General features: G+C 38.7%; 1 protein-coding gene and 1 non-coding gene across 2 annotated transcripts; one reads left to right on the top strand and one right to left on the bottom strand.

Annotated features, from left to right (window-relative positions):
* Positions 1–5800: 5800 nt before the first annotated feature.
* On the bottom strand, positions 5801–7868 carry LOC111900921 (uncharacterized). The gene is made up of 3 exons (XM_023896792.1): positions 7733–7868; positions 6734–6914; positions 5801–6200 (listed from the first exon to the last, which is right to left on the bottom strand). The coding sequence occupies exons 1-3, from the start codon at positions 7866–7868 to the stop codon at positions 5801–5803; spliced, it is 717 nt and encodes a 238-aa protein (XP_023752560.1).
* A 17346-nt stretch (positions 7869–25214) lies between these two features.
* On the top strand, positions 25215–25321 carry LOC111900927 (small nucleolar RNA R71). The gene has a single exon (XR_002853351.1). It is a non-coding gene; the product is annotated as a small nucleolar RNA R71 (small nucleolar RNA).
* The last annotated feature ends 468 nt before the right edge of the window (positions 25322–25789 follow it).

The following is a 25789-nucleotide window of genomic DNA, read 5'->3' as shown; positions in this document are numbered from 1 at the left end:
GTGCTAAAAAGTCACCAAATCCAAGAGGAGTCAAAAGCTTCCACTACCATGTTGGAGAAAATGTTTTTATGATTATGGGAAGTAAAACTAACACAAAAATCACTTGTCGCTTGCTAATTTGAAGATCTTTTACTTAATCAAGAAATTAGTCAACCAATCACCACAAACACATTTAAACTCATGAATAAAAACATACAAATAGTGATAAGATGTTAAAATATAAAACATTTTCATAAAGATTCAAACACAAGTTCATGGAATCTTCAACATTCAACAATTGGTCAAAGGATTCCACCAAAGTCAACCACAATTAGTGTAGCCAAGCATGGCTAAACTTAAGAAAACAAAGTTAGTGAAGATTGTACCAAACATTTAACAAGAATCAAGAGGTTAAATGATGAAGTTCTTGAGGGCTCTTGGCCTTCAAAGTGCTCCAAAACTCGAGAGAGAATGCCTCCAAATCAGATATAAAAGATAAGGCTAAAGAGGAACACCAACCTTCACAATATAGAGCTCCAAATGAAATCCCGAAATTGCCCCTACAGGGATCCACGTGGGCTGCGTGGATTCTTACACGGGCCGCATGACTATGACGGAGTTTTGGGCCCCCACAACTATTCCATTGGCCGAGTTCGAGTCTAATCAACTTCTAGCCCATTTTCTTCAAGATTTCATCAATTTGAGCCCAAGTTGCCTCTCCAAATAACTCAAAGCTTCTGCAAATTCCCAAACATCGATCTTCGCGCACTCGAAAATTCTCCTGCGCCTTGCAAATTTAAAGTTCAAATCTTCCCAGCCTTCAAGGAATTGACAAGCCCACTCCATGAATCACCTCCATAGCCATCAAGCACGAAATCCCCATTGCCCTTCTTGTCCAATCGCCTCCCAAAAGTCCCACTCTGCTAGTCTCCAAAAAAATCTGCAATAATGCTCAAGAAACTAGAAAGTACACGAAATGGTCATAAAATAACAAAAAGGAAAACATGCATGGAAATTAACTAAAATGCGAATGAAATGTGCTAAAATAAACTATAAAAAGAAGTAAATAAAATGAAGCTATTAAATAACCCCAAGCTTAAACCTTACTTGTCCTCAAGTAAGACAGGACTAAAATGAACTCAAGATGAACTATTCTAAGAAAAAAATAAAAAGAATGGATAGAACTGCAAAACATGAGCACCGTTAGTCAACATGGTCAGAATTGATCTTGCTATTATCTCATTACTTTTTCATCCGATGACAATGGGACCATAAACCATAGCTAGGACAACTCCTCTAGGTGAGTAAGGAGGGATGGTCAGTCGCAACCCCAATGGAACATGCATACAATGAAGAACATCTGTAGTAGGGAGAAAGCAGCTGGATGGGGTCGTGTGGAGCTCTTCTTTAAGTGTACACTCTTATCACGAATGTTGCGTGATCTCACGTCTTTCAGCCACTCTCAAATGTGATTGGGTTTCGTCGCTCGGGCACCGTTGTAGGAATTAGTTCACCTAGTGTTGGCCCAAACCTCCCGTAGTATCCGACTCAACAGTCTCCCTAACATCACCAATTTGCAAAAACAACTCGATCTATATACAATAAAACATACCTAACTAAATGAATATCAAACGCCGAGTGACCAAAATGTAGGAAAGTTTGTTCAATAGTTGAACCGGCCCCCCATCTAACATAATTGCCGCTTGGAATTTGCTTGAGTTTTTTTACATAAGTAAACATGAAGGTAATGCACTAACATATTGAATTTTTTCTTTCTATCCAGAATTTTTTTTTTCAAAATTTGGTTCCCAGAAGTATGTAAGTGGAACCGAGGGGGGGGGGGGGGGGTAATAATATAATCCGAATGGTCTAATTGTGAAAATGACCATGTGTGGAGCGTACATATGTAAGCTCCTTTTCAAACTTGCGATTTTTCAAAAATAATGAAAATGTCCAAATGTGGACTAAAAGACTCTAAAATCCTAAGAAAATCGCAAAAAATATATGGTGATGTAAAGAGACCAAATATGGATTCTACTCGGGGAAAAGCACCAGTGCTTCATCTTAACGGTTCAAACATGATCAAGTGTGATCCTCTCGGCGGTAGTGACCGCAAGGCTAAGAACATCCATTGTTATAGTATATCCTACAGTTGTTAGTATTGCATGCATAATTCTTCATGAAAACTACCTAGCCATGATCACTTACCCCTTTAAGCTTCCAGCATCTGATCCCAAGTATGAAATCCCAAACTGCAGCCAATGGTCCCGGTTCGATGGGTGAGATAGCAACAAGATCTTGGACCAATAATGATACAATAACTATGAACCTATTCCATGGAATCCAAGGAGGTGAGAATAAACAGAAAACAAAAATGCATGAATGCTAATGCTCTAAGCTAAATGTTATGCAAAAATAAAAAGGCGAAAAAAAGAAGAAAATAATATCTTTTTGGAATTTTATAAAAACAAATGAATGCAAATTAGCTTAAAACTAAAATGCTATGCAACCTAATAAAAAATGCATGGAAAAGTAAAAGAAAAGGGAAATCGCCCACCCCAAGCTTAAGAACAAGAATTGTCCTCAATGCTTAAGGTAAGGGCAGAAATGACCTAAATCAGAGGGTCGGGTGGCGGGAAATGCCTGTGGCGATAGTGTGAGTCCCAAATATCCTGGACCTGGCGGGAAGTGGGCAGGAAAGACTGCTCCAACCGATCAACACGGGTTACCACATCTTGGATGGCTCTGTTCTCCTATGTCTGGGTGTCGATGCGTTGCACCGTGGAGAAAATTGTGGCGAATTGGTCAAAGAAGGCAGGGGGGAAATATGATGGAATCGTGTCCCCCTTACTGCTGCTGTGGCTGATATTGAGGCTAGGCAAAATGTTGTGGAGGCTGAAATTGGGGTTGGTTCTCTTCATAATCCACGGGAGGAGGGTAGTCGGATGGAATGACCCATTGTTCGAGGTCGGTTGGTTCAAAGGATCTGACATATTCGTGAGGGAGGATCAACTATGGTTGATTTTCAAGATTCCAAATGGGACCATCAACTGAATCCCGGATGATTTGCATTCGGCGAAGTGCATTGATGTCAAGGCTAAAGGGGCCGGAAGCCTTCTCAAATGGAATGGTGGAGAGATGAAGTTGAAGCGGGGGCCGAGATGTAATAAGGGTGATCAATCCCCTAATGAAGATGTATCCGGTGTCCATGGTCGTGAGGTTGTAACATTTGGTGAAGAAGAAGGTGGAAAAGTCCGGTCAGGGGCCATTTTCATGAGTCATGCACCAAAGAAAAAATAATTATGCCTTTTAAATTTGACCCACTTTGGAGCAGGAAAAAATGGTGCATGTAAGTACTCGATGGGCTAGGCACAAACATGGATGAATTATTGAGGAGGCATTGGAAGAAGATGATGAATATCGTGGCTCGTTGGTAATCTGTGGCAAAAAATGATGCTCGTTGAAGTTTCCACGCCATGGGTCTTGTTGGGAATATGTGTGGTTCACTAGAGTGCCCATCAGGGCGTTCACAACCCAAAATGGTAGGGACCAATTTTCGCCGAGCATTTGGAAGGTGACGGTGTTCACTTCCTCATCGGGATGGAATATGGAAAGGAATTCCAAGGTGGGCTCAACATAGGTGGTAGCGCGGTTATGCAGGAACTGGCCCCACCCGATGTTGTCGAATAGTACTTGGACCCCCTCGAGTACCCAGAGATCATTCAAAGATTCCCTGTGGAGGAACTTTGTGGATTTAACTTGGCATTTTTTGGAGGTAAGAAAATCATAAACCTTGCGGTCCTTACGATTTAGCAAACGAAATGGTGGGTCCTTGGATATGCCTTTTGACCAACCTTTTGATGAGGAAGGTCCGGTTTTGGTATGCTTAGACATTGACTTGGGACAAAATTTTGACAATAATAATCATATTAAAATCACACCAAAGACCACATGGATGACGACACAATTCCAACAACAAACTGGTATTTGACAAACAAATAATCAAGTTAAAGGAACAAGGGTACCTAATTTGCTTAAACCCGGAACGAATGGTGGAAGCAGAATTAGAGTCACCAAAGAGATTCTCCAAGACACACACCAAGCTTCAAATTTTGCTCCGTATTTGACGCTTGAATTGCTAAAACAACCCCACAAACGAGCTTCAAGATGATTTTCCGGCGACTAGGGTGGCGGCACCCGAAATTCGACAAAAAATTTTGGTTAGTTTTTGGGGGAAATTAGTATGGATAGAAAGCTGTTGATGAGAGAAGCAAAACCCTGTGCTTAGAATCTCCATTGGTGGTCGGAGTTGGCCGGAAAATGCGAAAGAAGGTGGTGGTGGGTGGTGGTGGCGCCTGGAATTCCGGCCACAGATCGGACCGGATTTTGGGTGGGGTTTGTAGAGCTTGAAAAATGGCAGAGAATGGCAGTGGTTTCACGAGATTCCGACCGGCAGAACTCCGGAAAATTGGATTTTTGTGAGAAGTGGGTTTTAGTGTTCTTAAGAGTTTGAGAGATAAATTGTAAGTTTGAGTAGGGTTAGAATGAAGAAGAAGAGTGGTTGGGATGTTTAATCTTTGGTGAATAGAGGTCAAACCCGGTCAATGTTAGTCAAATCATTTAAAATTCCTGGTCAAAAAAATCTAACGAGTCAATAGAGAAATTCAGTCAATGCGTAATACGCGGGTAGCACGCGGGCCGCGTAGGGGCTGCATCTAGCTGCTCAAAATCGACTCGGCCTTCTGACACTTTTCACGGGTGAGATGGGGACCACTTGATGGCTGCGGGAGCTGGGCTGATCGTAAAAAATTCTAAGTGCTGGAACCCCCAACGCGGGCTAGGTGCGAGCCGCGTTCTAGCCGCGTCCAGTTCACTCGAAAATGCACTGATCCTTCACGCAGGCTATGCGCGGGCCGTGTGCTGTCCGCGCTTACTGACGGTATCTGCACCATGGATCTATGCGGGCCGTGAGCTTTCTTCTACAATCCTCACGTGGGCCGTGGGCTTTTCCTCTGGGTCAAAATTTTGATTTTTTCTAAAAACTTGATTTTTAGCTCAAAATGATCCCCATAAGGCCCAATTTCAAAATTTTCGACAAAAGTTGGAATAAAACGGGGAAAGAAGGGTGAAAACTTTCAAAAATTTATTTTCAAAATCCCGAAGGGTGAGAATTTATTTGGATTTGGAAAAGGTGAAAGCACAATGCTCAAAAATTCCCTTCTTTAACGTCTTTGGAGAGACGTCTTCCTTGCTTTCTTCAACACCTTGGGACATCCAAATGGATGATTTCCAGAGCACTAGCATCGAAACCTTCATAGAATGGCTTCAAACGGTGCCCATTGACTTTAAAAATTTGTCCCGTCTTTTCGCTTTGAATTTCCACCGCTCCGTGGCCAAAGGTCTTTATCACAACAAAAGGTCTAATCCATCTTGACCTTAGCTTTCTTGGAAATAACTTCAATCGATAATGGTAAAGTAAGACCCTATGCCTTAGTTCGAAATGCTTCCGGGTGATGGACTTGTCGTGGAAGAGTTTCGTTTTCTCCTTATAAATCCTTGTGTTTTCGTAGGAATTGTTTCTCAATTCTTCTAGCTCTTAGATTTGAAGCTTCTTATGTCTTCCCGCCTCATCAATATTGTAATTACATTGTTTGACTGCCCAAAATGCATAGTGCTCTAATTCGACGGGTAGATGACATGACTTTCCAAAAACCAACTTAAAGGGAGACATTCCTATCGGGGTCTTGTAAGCGGTCTGATAGGCCCTTAAGGCATCATCAAGCCTCAAACTCCAATCCTTCCTCGTTGGATTCACTGTTTTCTATAAAATAATCTTCACCACACGATTTGAGACTTCCACTTGACCGTTCATTTGAGGGTGGTAGGTGGTTGAGACATGATGGGTCATATTGTACTTCTTCAATAAAGCCTCCATCATCTTGTTGCAGAAATGCGTCCCTCGATCACTGATCAACGCCCTAGGCACACCAAACCTCACAAAGACATTAGATTTTAAAAAGTCGATAACTGTTTTTGCATCATCCGATCTTGTGGCTTTGGCCTCAACCCATTTTGAGACATAGTCAACCGCGAGTAGAATATAAACGTTGCCAAACGGAACGGGAAATGGGTCCATGAAATCAATCCCCCATACGTCAAAAACTTCACAAACAAGGATTGGATTTTGTGGCGTTTGATTTTTTTGTGAAATGTTTCCCGTCCTTTGGCACCGTTCACAACTTTTACAAAACATATAACAATCGTGTGACATGGTTGGCCAAAATATTCCACACTCAAGAACTTTTCTCAAAGTTCGACTAGGTGCGAAATGTCCCCCACAAGCAAATTCATGAAAAAATTGCAAAATGGATTGATGCTCTTGTTGGGGTAAACATCGCCTAATGATTTGATCGGGACAATGTTTCCAAAAATAAGGTTCATCCCACACATAGTATTTTGCATCACTTTTTAATTTGTCTTTTTGAGCACGTGAGAATGTGTCGGGATACCTTTTTGTGACTAAAAAGTTAACGTATCGACATACCAAGGAGTGTATTGAGTAAGGGAAAAGAGATGCTCATCTGGAAACTCATCTCGCAACGAGAGAGGAATTTCATTTGAAGTGATTTGGCTTAGGTGGTCGGCAACAAGGTTCTCTCATCCACTCTTGTCTCAAATTTCCAAATAAAATTCTTGTAGCAATAAGATCCACCGGATGAGTCTTGGCTTTGCGTCTTTCTTTGTCATCAAGTACTTGAGAGCCGCATGATCCGAATACACTATGACTTTGGTGCCAAGTAGGTATTGCCTAAACTTCTCCAAAGTGAACACTATGGCCAATAACTCCTTCTCAGTGGCAGAGTAGTTGCTTTGAGCATTGTTTAGTGCCCTTGATGCATAGTAGATCACATGGGAGGCTCTTCCATTCTTTTGACCTAAAATGGCATTAATAGCATAATTGCTTGTGTCACACATGATCTCGAAGGTGAGATCCCAATTTGGCGCTTGTATGATGGGGGTGGATGTAAGCAATTCTTTGAGCTTGTCGAAAGCTTCTTTTCACGCCTCATTGAACTCGAAATCAACCTCTTTTTGCAAGAATTGGCACATTGGTATTGTTATATTTGAAAAGTCGTTGATGAATCATCAGTAGAAACCTGCATGGCCCAAAAAAGAACGAATTTCCCGAACCCAAGTCGGGTAAGGTAAGCTTTGAATAACATCAATTTTTGCCTTATCTACCTCAATTCCTTTTTTAGACACAATGTGATACAAAATGAGACATTGAATCACTATGAAATGACATTTCTCACAATTTAAAACCAAATCGTTTCAATGCATCTTTTTAAAATTTTGGTGAGATTGGTCAAACATTCTTGAAACGAGATCCTGTATACCGTAAAATCATCCATAAAAACCTCAATTATGTTTTCAACATATTCCAAAAAGATACTAACCATACAACGTTGGAAAGTGGTCGGGGCATTATACAATCTAAATGGCATTCTCCGGTATGCAAAAGTGTCAAATAGACATGTAAAGGTTGTCTTTTCTTGGTCTTCCAGTGCCACCGGGATTTGGTGAAAACTAGAATACCCGTCGAGACAACAATAATGTGATTTCCCGGCCAACCTTTCTAACATTTGGTCAATGAAAGGTAATGGGAAATGATCTTTTCTTGTGCTTGCATTGAGTTTGCGGTAGTCAATACATACTCGCCTCCCGTTTTGCACGCGGGTGGGGACCATCATACCTTTGTTGTTCTCGACCATCGTGATTCCCGTCTTCTTTGGCACAACTTGCACTGGGCTCACCCATTTGCCATCCGAGATTTGATTGATCATCCGCGCACCAAGAAGCTTCAATATCTCTTTCTTCACAACTTCCATCATAGGTGGTTCAATCTCATTTATGTGTCTCGGCTTGGCTTGCATTCATCCTCCATCCAAATTTTGTGCATATAAGTGGAGAGGCTTAATCCCTTGATATCAGCAATCGTCCATCCCATGGCTTCCTTGTGCTCCTTCAACACCTTAAGGAGTTGCTCTTCTTCACATTCAGTTAAATGAGTTGAAATAATAATTGGAAGGGTTTCATTCTTTCCTAAATAAGCATACTTTAAGTGTTGACGTAGGAGTTTCAATTCTAATTCGAGTGGTTGAACAAGGGATGGAGACAAATTCGTGTGGGTTGGGGACAAATCAATTTGCTTGACATCAAATCTTATAGATTTCTTCACTTATAAATTAGTGACCAACCTCTCAACCTTCGGTTCCAAAGAATAAAGCTTTAATTTCTCGGCTAGCTTCCCACAATCAAACCCCTTGCTTAAGATCATTTCCAACACGTCACTATTAGACAACTCGAACAATTCTTGGGTTACTGGCTCAACAACATTAACAAAGTATAAAGGTGAAACATCACTAGGATATCTCATAGCATCATAGATATTAAAACTTATTGTTTCATCATCAAACTCCATTGTCAAACTTCCCGCATACACATCGATCTTCATCCTAGCCATCTTCAAAAATGGTCTCCTATTACAACCCAAAATTTTTATCTTGTACAACCATTCAATTCAATCAAAGTCAGGCTTGCTTCTGCTATCATTTAGCATTGTTTAGGGTCTTTTTGAGTGTTCTAAGCATAGTACATTCAAGGATCGGGTGTTAGGAAGTATCTGCTTGAGTCCATTGTGCACTAATCAAGCTTTAAACCCCATCATGTGGAGTTTACAGCCACACCACCATGAGTTTACGGCCATAAACTCATGTTGGCCATAAACTCATTCTATATACATGATTTTCCATCACTTTTCTTCATTTCTCACCATTTCAAGTCTAGAAACCCGAATTATCTCGCAAGTATCATCGAGTTCTTCACTTTGATCTTCAAAAACGTAAGCATTCCTTCCAGTGTTAGTTGGTTCATTGCTATTACTAGTGAAGATACGTGACAACCCGAAATATCTATTATGTACAACCATTCACTTCAACTGAAGTCAAAACTATTTTTGCTAACTTTCAAGCTTTTTGGAATAAGTTTGAGTGGTTTAAAGTTAGTACTTCAAGAGATAACTGGAGAGAGAGGATGCCCTAGTGTTTATTGTACACCAATATGGTTCCAAAAACCCCAAGAGTTTGGAGTTTATAGCCCAAATGGTATTAGGGCCGTAAACCCTAATGACTATATAAGTGAGACTTAGTTATTTTATCATTTTTTTTTCACAAATCCAAGATCCAAACTCAAATCCTCTCAAGTAGCATCCGAATTTTCCTTCTTAATCTTCAACTTGTCAGTGTTTCTAGCCCTAATAAGTTTATATCTACCTTAATCTAGTGATCTAACACACTTCCATCCGTGAAATCATTCCAAAAGTGTAGATCTTCAAGTTTCACCAAGAACACACACTAGTGTTCTTGGACTTTTAGCACCTTTTCAAGCTTCTACCTAGTAAGTACTTCTATCCTAGAGTATTATAAGACTTGTTACACTTCTAAACATCAAGAAAACATCCAATAAAGTCAAGATCAAAGGTGTTTACGGTCCAAGATCTTCTTGGACCGTAAACCCTAAAAATGGTACCAAAGTGTGCCCTTTTTCCGTACTAAGCTTTGGAAACTAACCTAGACACTTAACTTGATGTGCTTAGTACTTGAAAACATCAAAAGACCATAATCCATATGGGTTTACGGCAGTAAACACATGGAGAAGTGGTCCATGGGCCGTAAACTCCATTTAGGAGTGAAATGTTGCCCTAATCACTTCCTAAGGCTTAAACATGAAGTAGGAATGCTTAGAATGACTTGTAACACTTCAAGACACAAAATGGTCAAGGAAACATGAGTTTATGGCCGTAAACTCATGGGTTTACGACCGTAAACTCCAAAGGTGATGGTTACAAAACTGTAAACACCTTTTGATGCCATTTCACTTCCCTTTGATGAATCACATGTGATTCCAACACTTAATTAAGGTGTTTCCTAGTCCCGGAAGGTGTTTCCTTTCATATAGTTGTTTATAAACACTATATTCATGTCAATATATGTGTCCTTATATGTCATTTAGGACTTATTGCGTCTCGGGACATCATTCGTGGAACTTCTCATCCTTACACGCATACCCGTTTGAATCACCCACATCAGGTGAGTTCATACCCCGTAATGAATCTTTTAAATGTTTTAACTCTTTTAACAGGGGGAATACAAGTTGAACACAATGATAATTGTGTAAATGGTTTGTTACAAACATCTTTCAAAATGTTACTTATGTCAATTATAAGTTGTTACAACATTTCAAAACTCTTTTAAAGTTATGTTACTTTATAGTTATACAAAACTCTGTCTCTAAGGTACAAGCATAACTTAGTAGATAAGCAAGTCTTTTCAATAACATTCCAAGTACAACATTCGTAAACTATAATAGGTGTAGTTTAGAAGAATACTATTCATTACTTCTAGTACAATGAAGCACACAAAGAGTCAGTTCAATTCATGAGTCTATACTAATACAAAACGTTTACATGAATACGTTTACATAGATACGCTTACAAGAATACGTTTACATAAAAGAACCATTACAAATAACTCCATGAGTAACAAGTGAATACACCAGGGTTATATATGACAGCGATCTAACTAACAATTGGATGTGTGCTATCCGCCTTACTTTCTGTTCCCCGTTGGGTTGTGAGCTTAGGGAAGATGCGCACAATCGATTGTTTGTTTACTCTGAGTTTTATATAACTTGTACCCACTTAGTACCCATAGAAAGGCTTGTAGTGTCATTTTACTTAACTTTCATTCAAGTAGGAAATATATGCTTTTCTAGGAGGGACAGACGAACTTTTCAAAATAGAACTTACAGTTTAAACCACTTTTACATATACATTTTCAACAACATTTTACAGTTTACTCACATCACTAAAATCTTATGAACTCACCAGCTTAATTGCTGATCAACTCTTTCAAATAACTTGTATTCTCAGGAGGCTATTAGACAGGTGCTCGTGCTGGGGATTTCGAAGATGAAGCATTACAACTTCAAGTCTTGTTTTGTTATTTATGTATGAATTCTATGTTTTGTGAACACATGCATTGTAAACACTTTCTTTTGAAATGAAACGGTTGTTTATTACTTGCTTACCATATACATATCTCGTGATACTTAACATGACGTCCTCCACCGCCGAACGTTTCTGCTGTTCCGGTTTTGGGGTGTGATAGGATCCATGTTTTCATAATTGAAACATACTTCTTTTTGGTTAGATCTTCAAGAACACCAAGAGCACACACTAAGTTTTTGGATCTTAATCACCCTTTCAAGCTTCTATATCGTAAGTATCCTTTCCATATACTTGTTATCTAGTTGAAGCACTTAATTTGCACCTTGAAAACAATCATTTACCAAGAACAATAGGAGTTCACGGCCAAGAGCATCTCCCTTGGCCGTAAAACCTTTTAATGGTGCCATTTTGGCCATAAACTCTTCTAAGAGTTAAGCTTGTGACCTAGAAGACTACTATGATGCAATTAATACCTTAACACCCACTATTGGTACAAGATGTCATGATTTTACGACCTTAAACTCATAGGGCCATAAACCCTAAGGTCGTAAACTTTAATGACACATACCACTTTAGTCGTAAACACCAATGTGTGGCCATACACCCCTTATATGTAATCATATGTGATTGTAACACTTAAATTCAAATGTTTCCTAGTCCCTAAGGTTTTTCCGTTACATGATTAGTTGTATAAACACTAATTGTATACATATATGTGTCATTATATGCTAAATAGGATCCGTGTGTGCTCAAGCCTTCACTTGACACTTAACATCCTTTATCAATCTTACATTCGAGTTACTCACTACAGGTGAGTTCATACCCCCTTAACTTATCTTTTAAATGATTTTAGATGCTTTTATGGGGAGAGGGGGGGGGGGGGGGGAATACAAGTAGAAAACATGTTAGTTATATAATCAATCACATGTGATTTATAACTGTGTTTCAAACAAAGGATTTCATATACTTCAAACTGTCTTATCAAACAAACTGCTTTTAAATCGTTTTATAAACTAACATCAAGTCATCAGCATTTATTCAGACTGTTAAACTCTTCAAATGTATTACAAAACTTCTTTTTAAACTTATATATTGTCAAAAGCATGTCTATATATGTATAGTTATATAAGTAATGTTTAAAGGACTTAGGACTGATAACTCGCTTTATTTCCTTTTCCTTGTTTGGATGTGGACTTAGGGTATCGTTTATTTGTCTGAATGTCGTCTAAATATTACTTATATATTATGTATATATATGTAGATATAAAAGTACCATCATTCAGTTCAATACCTTTAGGTAGCAAAGGTATACATTCATTCATTCAAACTACAAAAATTACTAGTAAACTATAATAGGTATAGTTTAGGAGAATACTATCATTACACAAATACTATAACAGAGAATACTAGACAGAGAATACTATAATAGAATACTATAACAGAGAATACTAGACAGAGAATACTATAACAAAGAACACTATAGTAGAGAATACTATACAGAGAATACTATAATAGAGAATACTATACAGATACTACTATTACTATAACAAATATACTATAAGAAGATTCAAGATAACTTAATGTGAGATACTACTTCATGACACAACAACCATTTTGTTGTGTCACGTTTTGTAACCAGAATCTCCTGGAGGGAGAGCGTGAGTTTGTGTATAGATCTATAATAGATTGACTATCCTACACCTTGTTGTTCGCTACAGTGGGACTTGCAAGTCTACAAGTGCCAAATGTCATTTCTTCCGACGTCTTTCATCGTCGTGTTATAGTCGGTTTAGTATGGTAACAACCTCATCACATTTTACCTTAAATAAACCATTGGTTTTAAGGTAGTTATTACTGTAGTAGTTACTACATATAATACTACAGTACATATATATTTTCCCATTACATTCAAATTGTGATATTCTCACATAAACAGTAATGAAAAACTATATTTTGGTAATGATAGTCATACTTGGGAAAAACATCCACTTTTACAAAGAACAAACATACGAAATAGTCGGATCTTGGTAGAAGACTACTTTTATACTAGTAGAAAATATAGGATTTTCTAGGAGCTTTCAAACATATACAAACATTTACATTGAACAATTACAATCACTTTCAGCCAACTTATACAAACATTAACACTAAATACTTATGAAATCATCAACTTAAATGTTGATCTACACTTTCAAAATAACTTGTATTCTCAAGTCACCAGTAGACAGGTATCGATAACCAGGTTTTGAGAACAAACGGAGGATGTTCAAGACTCGTCTTTTATTTTGATTATTCATTTATGGTGTCTTGCTACTATTAAAGAACACACTTGTATCAAATTATATTATTAATGCAATGGATGATGTTGTTGCTTGTTTACTACTTTGCATTGTGATGATACTGTACATGACGTCCTCCACCCCAGAACATTTCCGTTGTTCTGGTTTTGGGGTGTGACATCTCCCAAGTAAGGAGCCGATTTGGAGGATACTTGCTCATCTAGATCAATCACATAGAAATCCGCCGGAAAGACCAATTGATTCACTTGCACTAAGACATCTTCCAAAACACCTCTAGGAAAGACACTTGATTTATCCACAAGAGAGATTATGACACCGATTTCACTTAAAGGCCCGACATTTAATGATTCATACACCGAATATGGTATGACATTGATAGAGGCCCCAAGATGAAGCATGGTACTACTAAAAGTGATGTCCCCAATCTTGCAAGGAACTGTAAACATTCCGGGATCTTTGCATTTGGTTGGAAGTTTCCTTTGTAAAATCGCGGATGCGTTTTCATTCATCGAAATTTTCTCATTTCCCTTCAACTTCCTTTTATTGGTACAAAGTTCTTTCAAAAACTTTGCATATCTAGGGATTTGCTTGATTGCATCAAGTAGAGGGATGTTTACTTCCACCTTTTGAAGGGTGTCCAAAATCTCTTTCTCCTCTATGTTCTTTTTCGACGTCAAAAGTCGGTAGGGGAATGGTGGTTGAGTGGTTATGGGTGTTACGAGGGGAATAGTCTTCTTTAGAACTCTAGCTTGTGCATCGTTATTGACTATAGTTTCTTCAATTGGAATGACTTCTATTTCTTCCTCTTCTTCCCTTGGCTTCTTCTTTGAACTACTTTCTTCGGCTTGTTTTCCACTTCTCAAGATCACCACATTGACATTTGGGTTCTTTTTGGTTTGAGAAGGCAATTTCCTACGGGACTGAAACTTACTTATAGATGTAACTATATTTCCCATTTTTGCTTCAAGGTTGGAGATACTAGTCCTTGTCTCTCTTTGGAATTGTTGGGTACTAGTGGCTAGGGATTTGACAATGTCTTCAAGAGACATTCCGGAACTACTTGGTTAGGATTGGGGAGGTTGTTGATGATGATGTGGAGGGTTCAGTTTGGGTTGATAGTGTGGTTGTGGATGTTGGTAATGAGGTTATGGTGGTGGATATGAAGGTTTAACCAATGCATTTTGAGGCAACGGTCTTGGGTTTTAGTTCATGTCGGGATTTGGCTTCCAACTTGAAATGTAAGCATTTTGGTTACCGGATGGCTTGTTGTGGTAGTTTTGGAACTCTCCTGTGGCATTCACGTGTTTCGTATCTTCTTGAAGAATGGGACACATATCCGTAGGATGTCCCATTGTTGCATATATTCCACAAACCATCACTTGTGGAGTTTGTCCCATGGCTAGCTTTTGGACAACGGAGGTTAGATCTTTGATTTGAGACTCGAGGCTTGATGGTCCCACTTCATTGACTTTGTGTTTTGTGTCTCTTTTCATGAATTAGCGCGGGCCAAAGTGTTGGGAATTTGCGGCTATGGTGTTGAAGAATTAACTTGTTTGTTGTGGAGTTTTACCAAATACATCACCACCACTTGAGGCATCAACAAGTCTTCTCTCCATTGGCAACAATCCCTCATAGAAGCGTTGGGTGATGAGTTGTTTTGGAATTTGATGTTGTGGGCAACTATAGCACAAGTTGTTGAACCTCTCCCAATAATCATGAAAAGTCTCATTTTGACCTTGGCGGATTCCACAAATCTCATTTCTAAGACTTGAGACTCTTGAAGCGAGATAAAACTTGTCAAGAATAGCTCTTGCGATGTCGGTCCATGAGTTGATTAACCCCCAGGGGAAGATAGAATACCCAATCATTTGCTATATTGGCCAATGAAAAGGGGAATGCCCTTAGCTTGATTTGGTCATCGGTTGACCCTTGTGGCTTCATACTAGTGCAAATAATATGGAACATCTTCAAGTGTTTATGGGGATCTTCATTCTCTAATCCATGAAAAGTTGGATGGTGTGAACTAATCTTGACTTCAATTCCGTACCTCCTTCCAAAACCGGGTAATTGATACCGGTTGGAGTCTATGTAACATCGGTTTCCATCATTTACCTCAAAGTTCTTTCGGGAGCTTCTCCTCCGTCCCCAATTGCAATTGGTTCAATAATGGGTGGATTTTGTTGTAGAGGTGGTGTTTCGGGAATTTCTTGGCGAGGGTCGGGACTAGAATCGGGTTCTGTATCACTTGATGAAGCAGGTTCAACCTTCGGATCACCAAGAGGATTAGAAGTTTGACCACGTAGTACTCTCTTTTCCTTCGCCAAACACCTTGCTTCTTTTTCAATATACATGTTATAAATCAAAGCACCTGTATGTTGAGATATGGGCATAGAGAAACAAATTGATTAAAAATAAACCAATCCCCGACAACGACGCCAAAATTTGGTGGTTGTCGAGGCCAACAAAATTAATAAGCCTAAATCTTTTACACAAAAATAGTGTATAGTGGTAAAGGGGTCGAATCCACGTGGATTGGTTCAATTTGTTACTCAATGAAAATCACTTTGTAAAAATATTTGTTAAATAACAATAAAAATAAAATGAGGGGTTTTGGTGTTTTGAAATACTTGAAATAAACTAAAACTAAACTAAGATTTAAATAAACAATTTCGACAAAAACGAGAGATTGATGTAAAATCAATAGGAGAAAGATGGCAGACTTAAGGTTTCCTCACTTTGACATTTTGATGAACATATCATTAGAATCGAATGGTGCAATACTTGTTTTAAATCCTTAATATGGTTATAGTAATCCAAGAAGCTTGAGATTACCTAGACTTTTCTTAGTTGTTAAAATGGTTAGAGAACCTCATAACAATTTTCTTAGTCAAAGTCACAATTTCCATTAAACATGTAATTAGTGAAAGTCAACTAGCATTAAGAGCTAAAAAGTCACCAAATCCAAGAGGAGTCAAAAGCTTCCACTACCATGTCGGAGAAAATGTTTTTATGATTATGAGAAGTAAAACTAACACAAAAATCACTTGTCGCTTGCTAATTTGAAGATCTTTTACTTAATCAAGAAATTAGCCAACCAATCACCACAAACACATTTAAACTCATGAGTAAAAACATACACGTAGTGATAAGATGTTAAAACACAAAACATTTTCTTAAATATTCAAACACAAGTTCATGGAATCTTCAACATTCAACAATTGGTCAAAGGATTCCACCAAAGTCAACCACAATTAGTCTAGCCAAGCATGGCTAAACTTAAGAAAACAACGTTAGTGAAGATTGTACCAAACATTTAACAAGAATCAAGAGGTTAAATGATGAAGTTCTTGAGGGTTCTTGGCCTTCAAAGTGCTCCAAAACTCGAGAGAGAATGCCTCCAAATCAGATGTAAAAGATAAGGCCGAAGAGGTACACTAACCTTCCCAATCTAGAGCTCCAAATGAAATCCTGAAATTGCCCCTGCTGGAATCCACGCGGGCCGTGTGGATTCTTACACGGGCCGTGATGTGTGTAAAATGTACTGGTTTATTCCTACTTTAAAAATATAGATTTAGCACACAAAGACAGTGAACCTGTCTTTTAGTGGTATAGTTGAATAAGTAGGGTGTCGAACTCAGGGAACGGAAATTAAACTAATAACTAATTTTAACTAAACAAGTAATAAAAGTAAAGGGTTTTCTCTAGTTTTACAAGACTAGAAACTTAAACACACCACCTAACACGTAATTAACTAATCAACTAAAGCAAGTAAAAATTCACCAAATTTAATAGAAGGGTTTCTGTTTAGGCCCAACCAATTCACACCTATGGTTAATTTATGATAAAGTAATAAATTAATTGTTATTGGTTACCAACTATAGTGATTAGATTCGCATTCGCTCTTACCAAACCTTAGAAAATTAATCAATTCAAGCAGTGGCCAAGTGTTTAAACTAATTAATTCCCTAGTTCAGTTATTTGGATTAAATAAGATTTGTAATTGGTTAATCAAATTAGTAATTCAACTAACCTCTTGTTTGTTGGTTTCTCAAACAAGCTCACACATTAATTTACTTATTCTCTAATTAATCCTAGTTTCATATTCACTAATCCTAGGCATATAATGAAGTGTTCACATAAATCATATGAGGTTAACAATTAAGAGATGTTCATGCAGCCTAATTGTCTTCCAATTAACAGAAAATGTTATGGTTAATGCATAAGGGTCTTTAACAAACTTAATTTAATAAAATCACCAATAATCAATCAATCAAAGTATGAATCAAACCATAGGAGTAATTTGGTTTTTCCTAAACAGAAACTACGAAAATTCAGCTCATGATTACAGTGCAAGAGAAGTTAAAAACGAATTTAGTTGATCTAGACATGATTCACTTCAAAGATTAAGTGGAAAATTTAACCTAATTCGCCTTGAGTCTTCTAAAGATCGAAGATTAGGGTTCTTCAGGTCTCCAAGGGTTTCCTCAGTCACAAGTTATTCTCTAGAGCAGCCAAAAAAGTCCCCAATTTGGAACTAGATCCTCAATTTATACTTATCTCAAAACAGGGGCAACTCGGCGAGTAGGTATCCAACTCGCCGAGTTCCTTTGAGAAATTCGTGTACGGCAAGGATTCTGGACATTACTTCGTGAATATTCTTTGGAACTCGCCGAGTAGCTCCAGGTTTTCTCTTCTTTCTTCATTCTCCAGCTTCTGATTGCTTCTCCTTCTTCCTTTTTGCTTCCAAGCATGTCTTCTGGACTGAAAATATAATTTAGACATTATTAAGTACCTTTTGTCCATATTATGCAAATAATTGATAAAAATCTATACTAAACATATGGCTAAATATGCACATATCAAAATACCCCACACTTGACTTTTGTTTGCCCCCAAGCAAAACTGAATTTTAGCACACTAGAATCACATAAGACAATTCCAATTGAACCCAGCCATTATGCCAAAACCGCAACGCATGCATTTGTGTCTAAGATTTTCCTAAAGACCCCCCAATACTCCAAATGCTCACAATCCTCATAAACATTCGCTCACTTATTCCGAACAATGCTCATTTTATGCATCCCTCCGAATCCATCCGCAGAAAACTTCCTAACCTCAAGGTATTTTTGATTGACCAACCCAAGCATACATAATCTAGAAAATTATAATTTATGATACCACTATGGAGCTCTTTGGAGTCCTTCACTTCTATGATAATTTGATCTTTGATTTTTGGGTATCTTTAATTTTTGAATCTTCAGAATTTTGATCTTCATACTTTGACTTTGATGCTCCAAAAATTCTTCAAACTTTTCTTGTAATTTCCTCTCTCTTTTTTTCACATGTAACTCAATTTTTTTTTTCACTCAAAACTCTACATGCTTCAGCAGGGGCGCTCAACTTCAACCTTTATTGGTTAAAAATAAAATATTCCTGGATACATTTCTGGTACACGATTCTAAACATATTGCATCCTTCGAACTAAGCAAGGTCGTGTGTTTGTCCCATGATTTCACTAGAATAAGGAGGCCACAAATGCACTAGAACGTATATAGGCTCAACTAAATATTTGGGTCTTCATGCAATCATCAACATAATTCTAACATGGAATCCTAATTACTTTTACCAAAATTTTCTTAGTTAAGTCCTAAGCAATTTTTTATCCAATATTTTTGAAAAAAAATAAACCTAAATTAGGATTCTAAGTTGACTAAAATGTAGCCAACCCCCTACCCCACACTTAATTCATGCAATGTCCCCATTGCATGTTATGCATGAAAAGGAAAAATGTAATTTGGGAATTGGGACAAACTCCCCGGGAATAGCAGTCGCGAGGCTGATCATCTTCAATTAAGCTCCTACTTCGAATGACTTTAGACATGGGAACAACTCATCCATGCCTTGGGTGTCATGTCGCGTGTGGTAAACATCTAAATAGCTCCAAATGTTTAGGACAAAGCTCTCAGAAATCTTCCAGGAATGAATCTCCACGAAACTATCAATAAGAGCTGCAATGAATGTGCCCAAAACAGATTTTAAGAGTGGAATGTTAAGGGATTCGGCGAGTCAAACGTGAACTCGGCGAGTAGATCGGCCCCCAGCAGAAAATCGTGGAATTGCGCATCTCAGCAAGTACCGTAGGTGCACTCGGCGAGTAGGACGCTGAGTCGAAAATTAATTTTCTTGCTGTGTATCCTTGGCAGAGGTGCTGAAACAGGACACTTCAGGGACTCTTTTTCTATTTCATTCAGTAATAACGCATTTTGTCACTCTTATTCCTAATGGACTCAACCTTAAATATAACATTTCACATTCTCATCTAAGCAAATCCTCACTTTATCCTTGACCAATGAGACTCCTAAATGCATCCTAATCTTCAAACCTGAAGAACAAACAACCACAAGTGAAAGAAAACAAACAAAGTCCTAATTAATATTCGGGTACATCAAAGTTCAACATCAAACAAAATAAAAATAAACACATCCAAATAAAAACAAATTTCAAGCTTCTTCTTCCATGTCCGCTCCTCCTGCTCCACTTCCACTTGCTTGGTTGTTTCTCCTTTGCATACGCTCCTCCCAACTCATGATGTATGGATGTTCGGGCCCGGGCCTTGGAGGTAATATTTTCCTTCACCGCTCCATCCGCAAGATATTTTGCCAAACAATAAGGCAAGTTGCAAAAAACTTCCGGGGTGATTATGCTCCACAAGTAGAAAATGTCGAGAGTAGGAACTTTGTCATCATCCTTCCTCATGTTGATGGTGCTAGCAATGAGGCGGTGGATGAGATGATGGATCGGAGAACGAATATGTCCTTCCTGAGCAGAAGAGGGAATATAAACCCCATTTGCAATACTATTCCACCAAGTGGAGGCAACGACTTCCTCGGGAAGATCCTTGTGACATTGCTCCAAAAATGTTTCAAAGTCCTCCGTCATAATGATGTTTTGATCATAAAGACCTACCCTCCAAGCAAGTTCTGCTATGCTTCACTGGCGCAGCTCCCCTCCTAGGCAAAAAGTGATAACATTTGGGTTATAGTATTCACTACCACCCCAGAATGAAATAGTAGCAAAGAATTCCCAACACAATTCTGTAAATATGGGTTCTTGTATTTTGAAAAGCTGCAACCACCCATCACAGATTATTATTGTTCCTCTCACTTCAAAATATTTCACGAAATTAGGTGTCAAATTTTCTTCCAACCTAGTTTTATCCAACCAATCCCAATTAACTGCATTGGGGAGGTGAATCTCTTTCTATTTTAGTGCCTCCAATCTGTTTTTCGCCCGAGCTTGCAAAGACCTTGAAGTAATTCGTGGAAAAGCAAGCCATGGAATGTCTCCATAACCTCCTCCTCTAGAGCTCTGGCCTCTTCTTGACATGATTTCTGTAGAACAACATCAAGAAAACAACAACAAACAAAACCCAAAAAATTAACCATAACAGGTCTAACATAACATCTACTCGCCGAGTTCATGAACTACTCGGCGAGTAGTATGAACTGCAAGTGCAGATTCCTCTCTGTCCAGATTGTGTCAACAAAACACAAATATTTTCACAAGGGTTTGCTGTTATAAGTCCTTTAAGCATAAATTCGCAAGAAATTTTTTCCAAATTCTCCTAATTCATCCTAAAATCAAAACCCTAGAATTGGAGTAATCCCCCAAATCCGGATTTTAGCAAAATAAGCACTAAAAACTGTTAAAGTTGTGACCTTTAGCAAGAATACGAAGGAAAAATCATACCTTTGGCTTTGTAGATGAAGATTCAACAAGAAATCAAAGAAGTTGCTTGAGAGAAAAGGAAATGCTCGGTGAGTATGCTTGGGAGGCGGCTGGTGAAAATGAGTAGGGTAAAAGAAACCCTTATTTACAGATTGTAAAAATTCTATTTAATACTTGGACTCGTCGAGTAGGAACACCTACTCGCCGAGTAGAGACGCGAGTTTGCGATTTTTCGTGGATTTCAGAAAATACTCGCCGAGTACCTTATGAACTCGGCGAGTTCATCATTCAGTTTGAAAAAAAACTCGATTTTTTAAGCCACCACCCCACAATTTGAGCATTGCTTGCCCTCAAGCAATCATTTTAAGCATAATTTCAGAAGAAGATTAAAAAAACAGATCCTAAAAGTGAAAAACAAAAAGAAAAATAAAGGGAAAAGAAATGCAAACTCTTCACTATTTTTTCACCCTATGTCCATTAACTTTGAAAGGAGTGCCATCTCTTGACAATAACTCGATAGCTCCATGTGGAAAAACTTTCTTCACTATAAATGGACCATCCCGTCGTGACTTTAGCTTGCCCAGAAAGAGTTTGAGCCTTGAATTAAAAAGTAACACTTTTTTCCTTTCGTGAAAGTCCTTATTACCCTTGATTCTTTTGTCATGCCAATTCTTGGTTTTTTCTTTATAAATCAAGGAGCTAGTGTAAGCCTCATTCCTAAGTTCTTCAAGAGCATTCATTTGCATCAACCGGTTGGTTCTAAGTTCAGCTACATCAAAGTTGCACATTTTTAAAGCCCAAAAAGCTTTAAGCTCTATTTCTACCGGTAAATGACATTGCTTCCCATAGACTAGCCTATATAGTGTAGTACCAATAGGTGTTTTGAAAGCTATTCAGAAGGCCCAAAGTGCATCATCTAACCTATCCGACCATTCCTTTCGATTGCTACCCACTGATCTCTCCAATATTCTTTTTAATGCTCTATTCGTCATTTCAGTTTGCCCACTAGTTTGTGGATGGTAAGATGTAGAGAATTTATGGGTTACCCCATATTTCCTTAACACTTTTTCTAATTGATCATTGGCAAAGTGAGTGCCTCGGTCACTAATAAGAGCTTTAGGAACTCTAAATCTTGAGAATAACTTTTTTAGAAACTGCACCACCACCCGAGCATCATAAGTTGGTAAAGCTTGTGCCTCCGCCCATTTGGATACATAATCAACCGCCACCAAAATATATTTGTTCCCTTTTGAGATTGGAAATGGTCCCATGAAATTGGTCCCTCATACTTCAAACACTTCACACACTTGAATACTATGTTGTGGCATCTTGTTTCGGGATGATATGTTTCCCGCTCTTTGGCATGCATCACACTCTTTGACATATTGGGTAGCATCTTTAAAAATTGTGGGCCAATAAAACCCAATATCAAATATCTTCTTAGCCGTGTAATGTGCTCCAGGATGTCCACCGGCGGGACCGCTATGGCAATGCTCCAAAATTTCTCAGATTTCATTACCAAATACAAATCTCCTTATGATCCCATCTGTGCAGGTGCATTGCATAACCCAAAGAGCATGCGGTGATAGGAAAAAGTCCCACTCGGGCAAGTGAAAGTAGTCTTTTCTTGGTCAATTGGGTCTATGGGTATTTGGAAGTAACCCGAAAATCCATCTAAGAAATAATAGTAGATATGGACGAACAATCTTTCAAGCATTTGATCAATAAAAGGTAAAGGAAAATGGGCTTTATGAGTGGCATCATTTAGCTTTCGATAATCGATGCACACTCGCCAACTGGTTACCGTTCGGGTTGAAATAAGCTCGTTCTTCTCATTTGTTACGACCGTCATGCCGCCTTTCTTGGGCACCACTTGAATAGGACTAGCCCATGGACTGTCCGAAATAGAATAAATGATCCCTGCATCTAAAAGCTTGACTACTTCCTTCTTGACCACTTCTTGGATGTTTGGGTTCAATCTTCTTTGGTGTTGCACTACCGGCTTTGCTTCTTCTTCCAAGTTGATCTTGTAAGAGCAATAAGAGGGGCTTATACCCTTGATATCGGTGATACTCCATGCAATGGCAATCTTTCTCTTCTTTAGGACATGGACTAATTCTTCTTTTTCAAATTTGAAGAGGTCAGAAGCTATTATAACAGGTTTTTGTTGACCATCTTCAAGGAATGCGTACTCCAAGTGATCTGGTAGTGCCTTGAGCTCGGTTTTTGTGTTCTGCATGCTGAACACGTCAAGTCCAGTGAACGGACTCGTCGATTCCTAGGCATAATTCGTGATATCTCTGGATTCTTCATATGGACTCGGTGAGTATGTCATGGCTACTAGGCGAGTAGGCTGTTTAGTGGTCTTTATTAATTCATTATAATTAGCTTCTTCCAGCAGTCTCTCTATTTCTAGTAGGTCTCTTTCAGCATCAAGTTCTTCATCAAAGGTGTTGGTCGACTTGTTTGGTTCTTCATTATTCCATTCCTCCATCAATTCATCCAACATATCAATAGAAAATGTTGTGTCATCACTATTCCTTGCATGCTTCATGGCTTGATTAACCCCGAAAGTGACTGATTCATCTCCCACCCGTAGAGTAAGTTTTGAATCTCGCATGTCAACTATAGCGCTTGGTGTGTTAAGGAAATGTCTTCCAAGGATAATCGGGACTTGAGGATCCGCTTCCATGTCTAAAATTATAAAGTCCATGGGGAACACGAACTTATCAACCTTCACTAATAGATATTCACATATTCCTCTTGGGAATGTAACCGTTTTATTTGCTAAGTGGATTGCCATTCGAATTGGCCTCGATTCCGGGAGATCTAATTTCTTGAAAAATGATTATGGCATGAGATTTACACTTGCTCCCGAATCAACCAAAGCATGAATAGTGGCCAAATTCCCAAATTGGCAAGGCAATGTTAAGCTTCTCGGGTCACCCTTCTTCTTTGGCAATTTGTTCAACATGGCAGCTGAGAAATTCTCATTAAGAACTAATTCCTTCACTTCTTCCATGTTCCTTCTATTGGTTAGAAGCTCCTTGAGGAATTTAGCATATTTCGGCATTTGTACAACTGCTTCGATGAATGGTATATTAATTTTATGAGCCTTTATGTGGTCTAGAAACTTCTGGTAGTCTTCTTCCTTCTTTTCTTGCTTAGCTCGGGCTGGATATGGAAATGGAGGCTGATATGGCTTCGCAGGAGGCTGACTTTTCTGATCAGGCATAAGACTCGTCGAGTCCATATTCTGGACTCGGCGAGTAGGGTATGGGTTCAGCTGATCTTGATTTTGGATATGTTTTTCTACATTCTTCTTTTGTAACTTCTTGGGATCTTCATTCTAAATAGGGGCTAGAGGGGTAATTATCTTCCCACTTCTAGTTGTCACGATATTTATATGTGCGCCTCATGGGTTGTTTTCGGCTTTAGTAGGAAGTTCTCCTGGTGATCTTTGATTAATTTGTTGGGCAAGTTTCCCCAACTGCGTCTCAATGTTGTGGATAGATGCTTGTTGATTTCTAAGTATTGTTCTTGTCTCTTGTATTGTAGTATCATGGTCATTGTGTCTCTTTTTTGAAGCAGCTACAAATTTAGTAAGCATCTCCTCCAAACTTGGTTTTCTTTCTTGCACCGGCTCCTCCTTTTGGTAAAAACCTCTTCCTTTTTGTTTATACTTCTCCTCTTTAGCCTTCTTGTACTCATCATAAGGAAGCCATTCTTTCTTGGGTTTTCGCCAATCATCATCATATTTATCACCACTTGAGTAGCACACTTGCACCTTCTTATTCCCGTTCTCGTCCAAGTCACATTCTCTAGTAAGATGAGGTCCATTGCAATTCTCACAACCCACCCGAATCGCATGTATTGTTTGATCCATTTTATCCATCCTCCTATCCATGGTTTTCAACATAGCCATGACTGCTGACAAATCTTCTGAAGCTGCATAAGCTGATCCCCTAGTCACATCATTCCTTGGATTGTGGTATTCTCTAGAATGCTTAGGGAATTCTTCAATTAGTTGCTTTATCACCGGGGGTGCTTTCTTTGTGAGTGGAACTTGCGAGTCAAGTAATTTCCTTGTTGTAACATTCACTCCATCATAGAAAATGGAGACTTCTTATTGACTATTAAGATCATGATGAGGGAAATTCTTTAGTAAACTCTTGTACCTCTCCCAAGCCTCATAAAGTGACTCTCCGGCTTGTTGTTCAAAGTTGGCTATGGCTTTCTTTAACTTAGATATCTTGGAGGGTGGGAAAAATTGATCAATAAACTCTTCTTTCATCTTGGCCCATGTAGTGATGGATCCGGGGGGAAGTGACTTGAGCCAATCCTTTGCAGCACCCTTCAATGTAACCGGAAACATGCGAAGCAACTGAGTTTCACGAGGCACGTTTGGAACATGAAAATAACAGCTACATCATTGACTTCATCCAAGTGTTTGTAAGCATCTTCATGGTCTTTTCCGTAGATGGGGATCTCTTTGAGTTGAGCAAGTATGTGATCCTTAAGCTCAAAAGTGGCAGTTGCAGGAATTGCGGGTTGCACAAGTCCCGGGCCGGTATCATCTCGTATCCTCTTCTTCCATTCGCCCATGGGGATTTCATCGATGTTTGCCACAGTGTTATCCAAGTCTCCTTCTTGATTGCTTTCGTCTTCATATTCGGTTTCGTAGTTGTATTCAAGTTCGGATTCTTTTGGATTG

Source organism: Lactuca sativa, chromosome 4 (genome assembly GCF_002870075.4).
Source record: "Lactuca sativa cultivar Salinas chromosome 4, Lsat_Salinas_v11, whole genome shotgun sequence".
NCBI lineage: Eukaryota > Viridiplantae > Streptophyta > Magnoliopsida > Asterales > Asteraceae > Lactuca > Lactuca sativa.
Note: the sequence above shows the minus strand (reverse complement) of the source record. Positions and strands in the feature narration are given on the sequence as shown.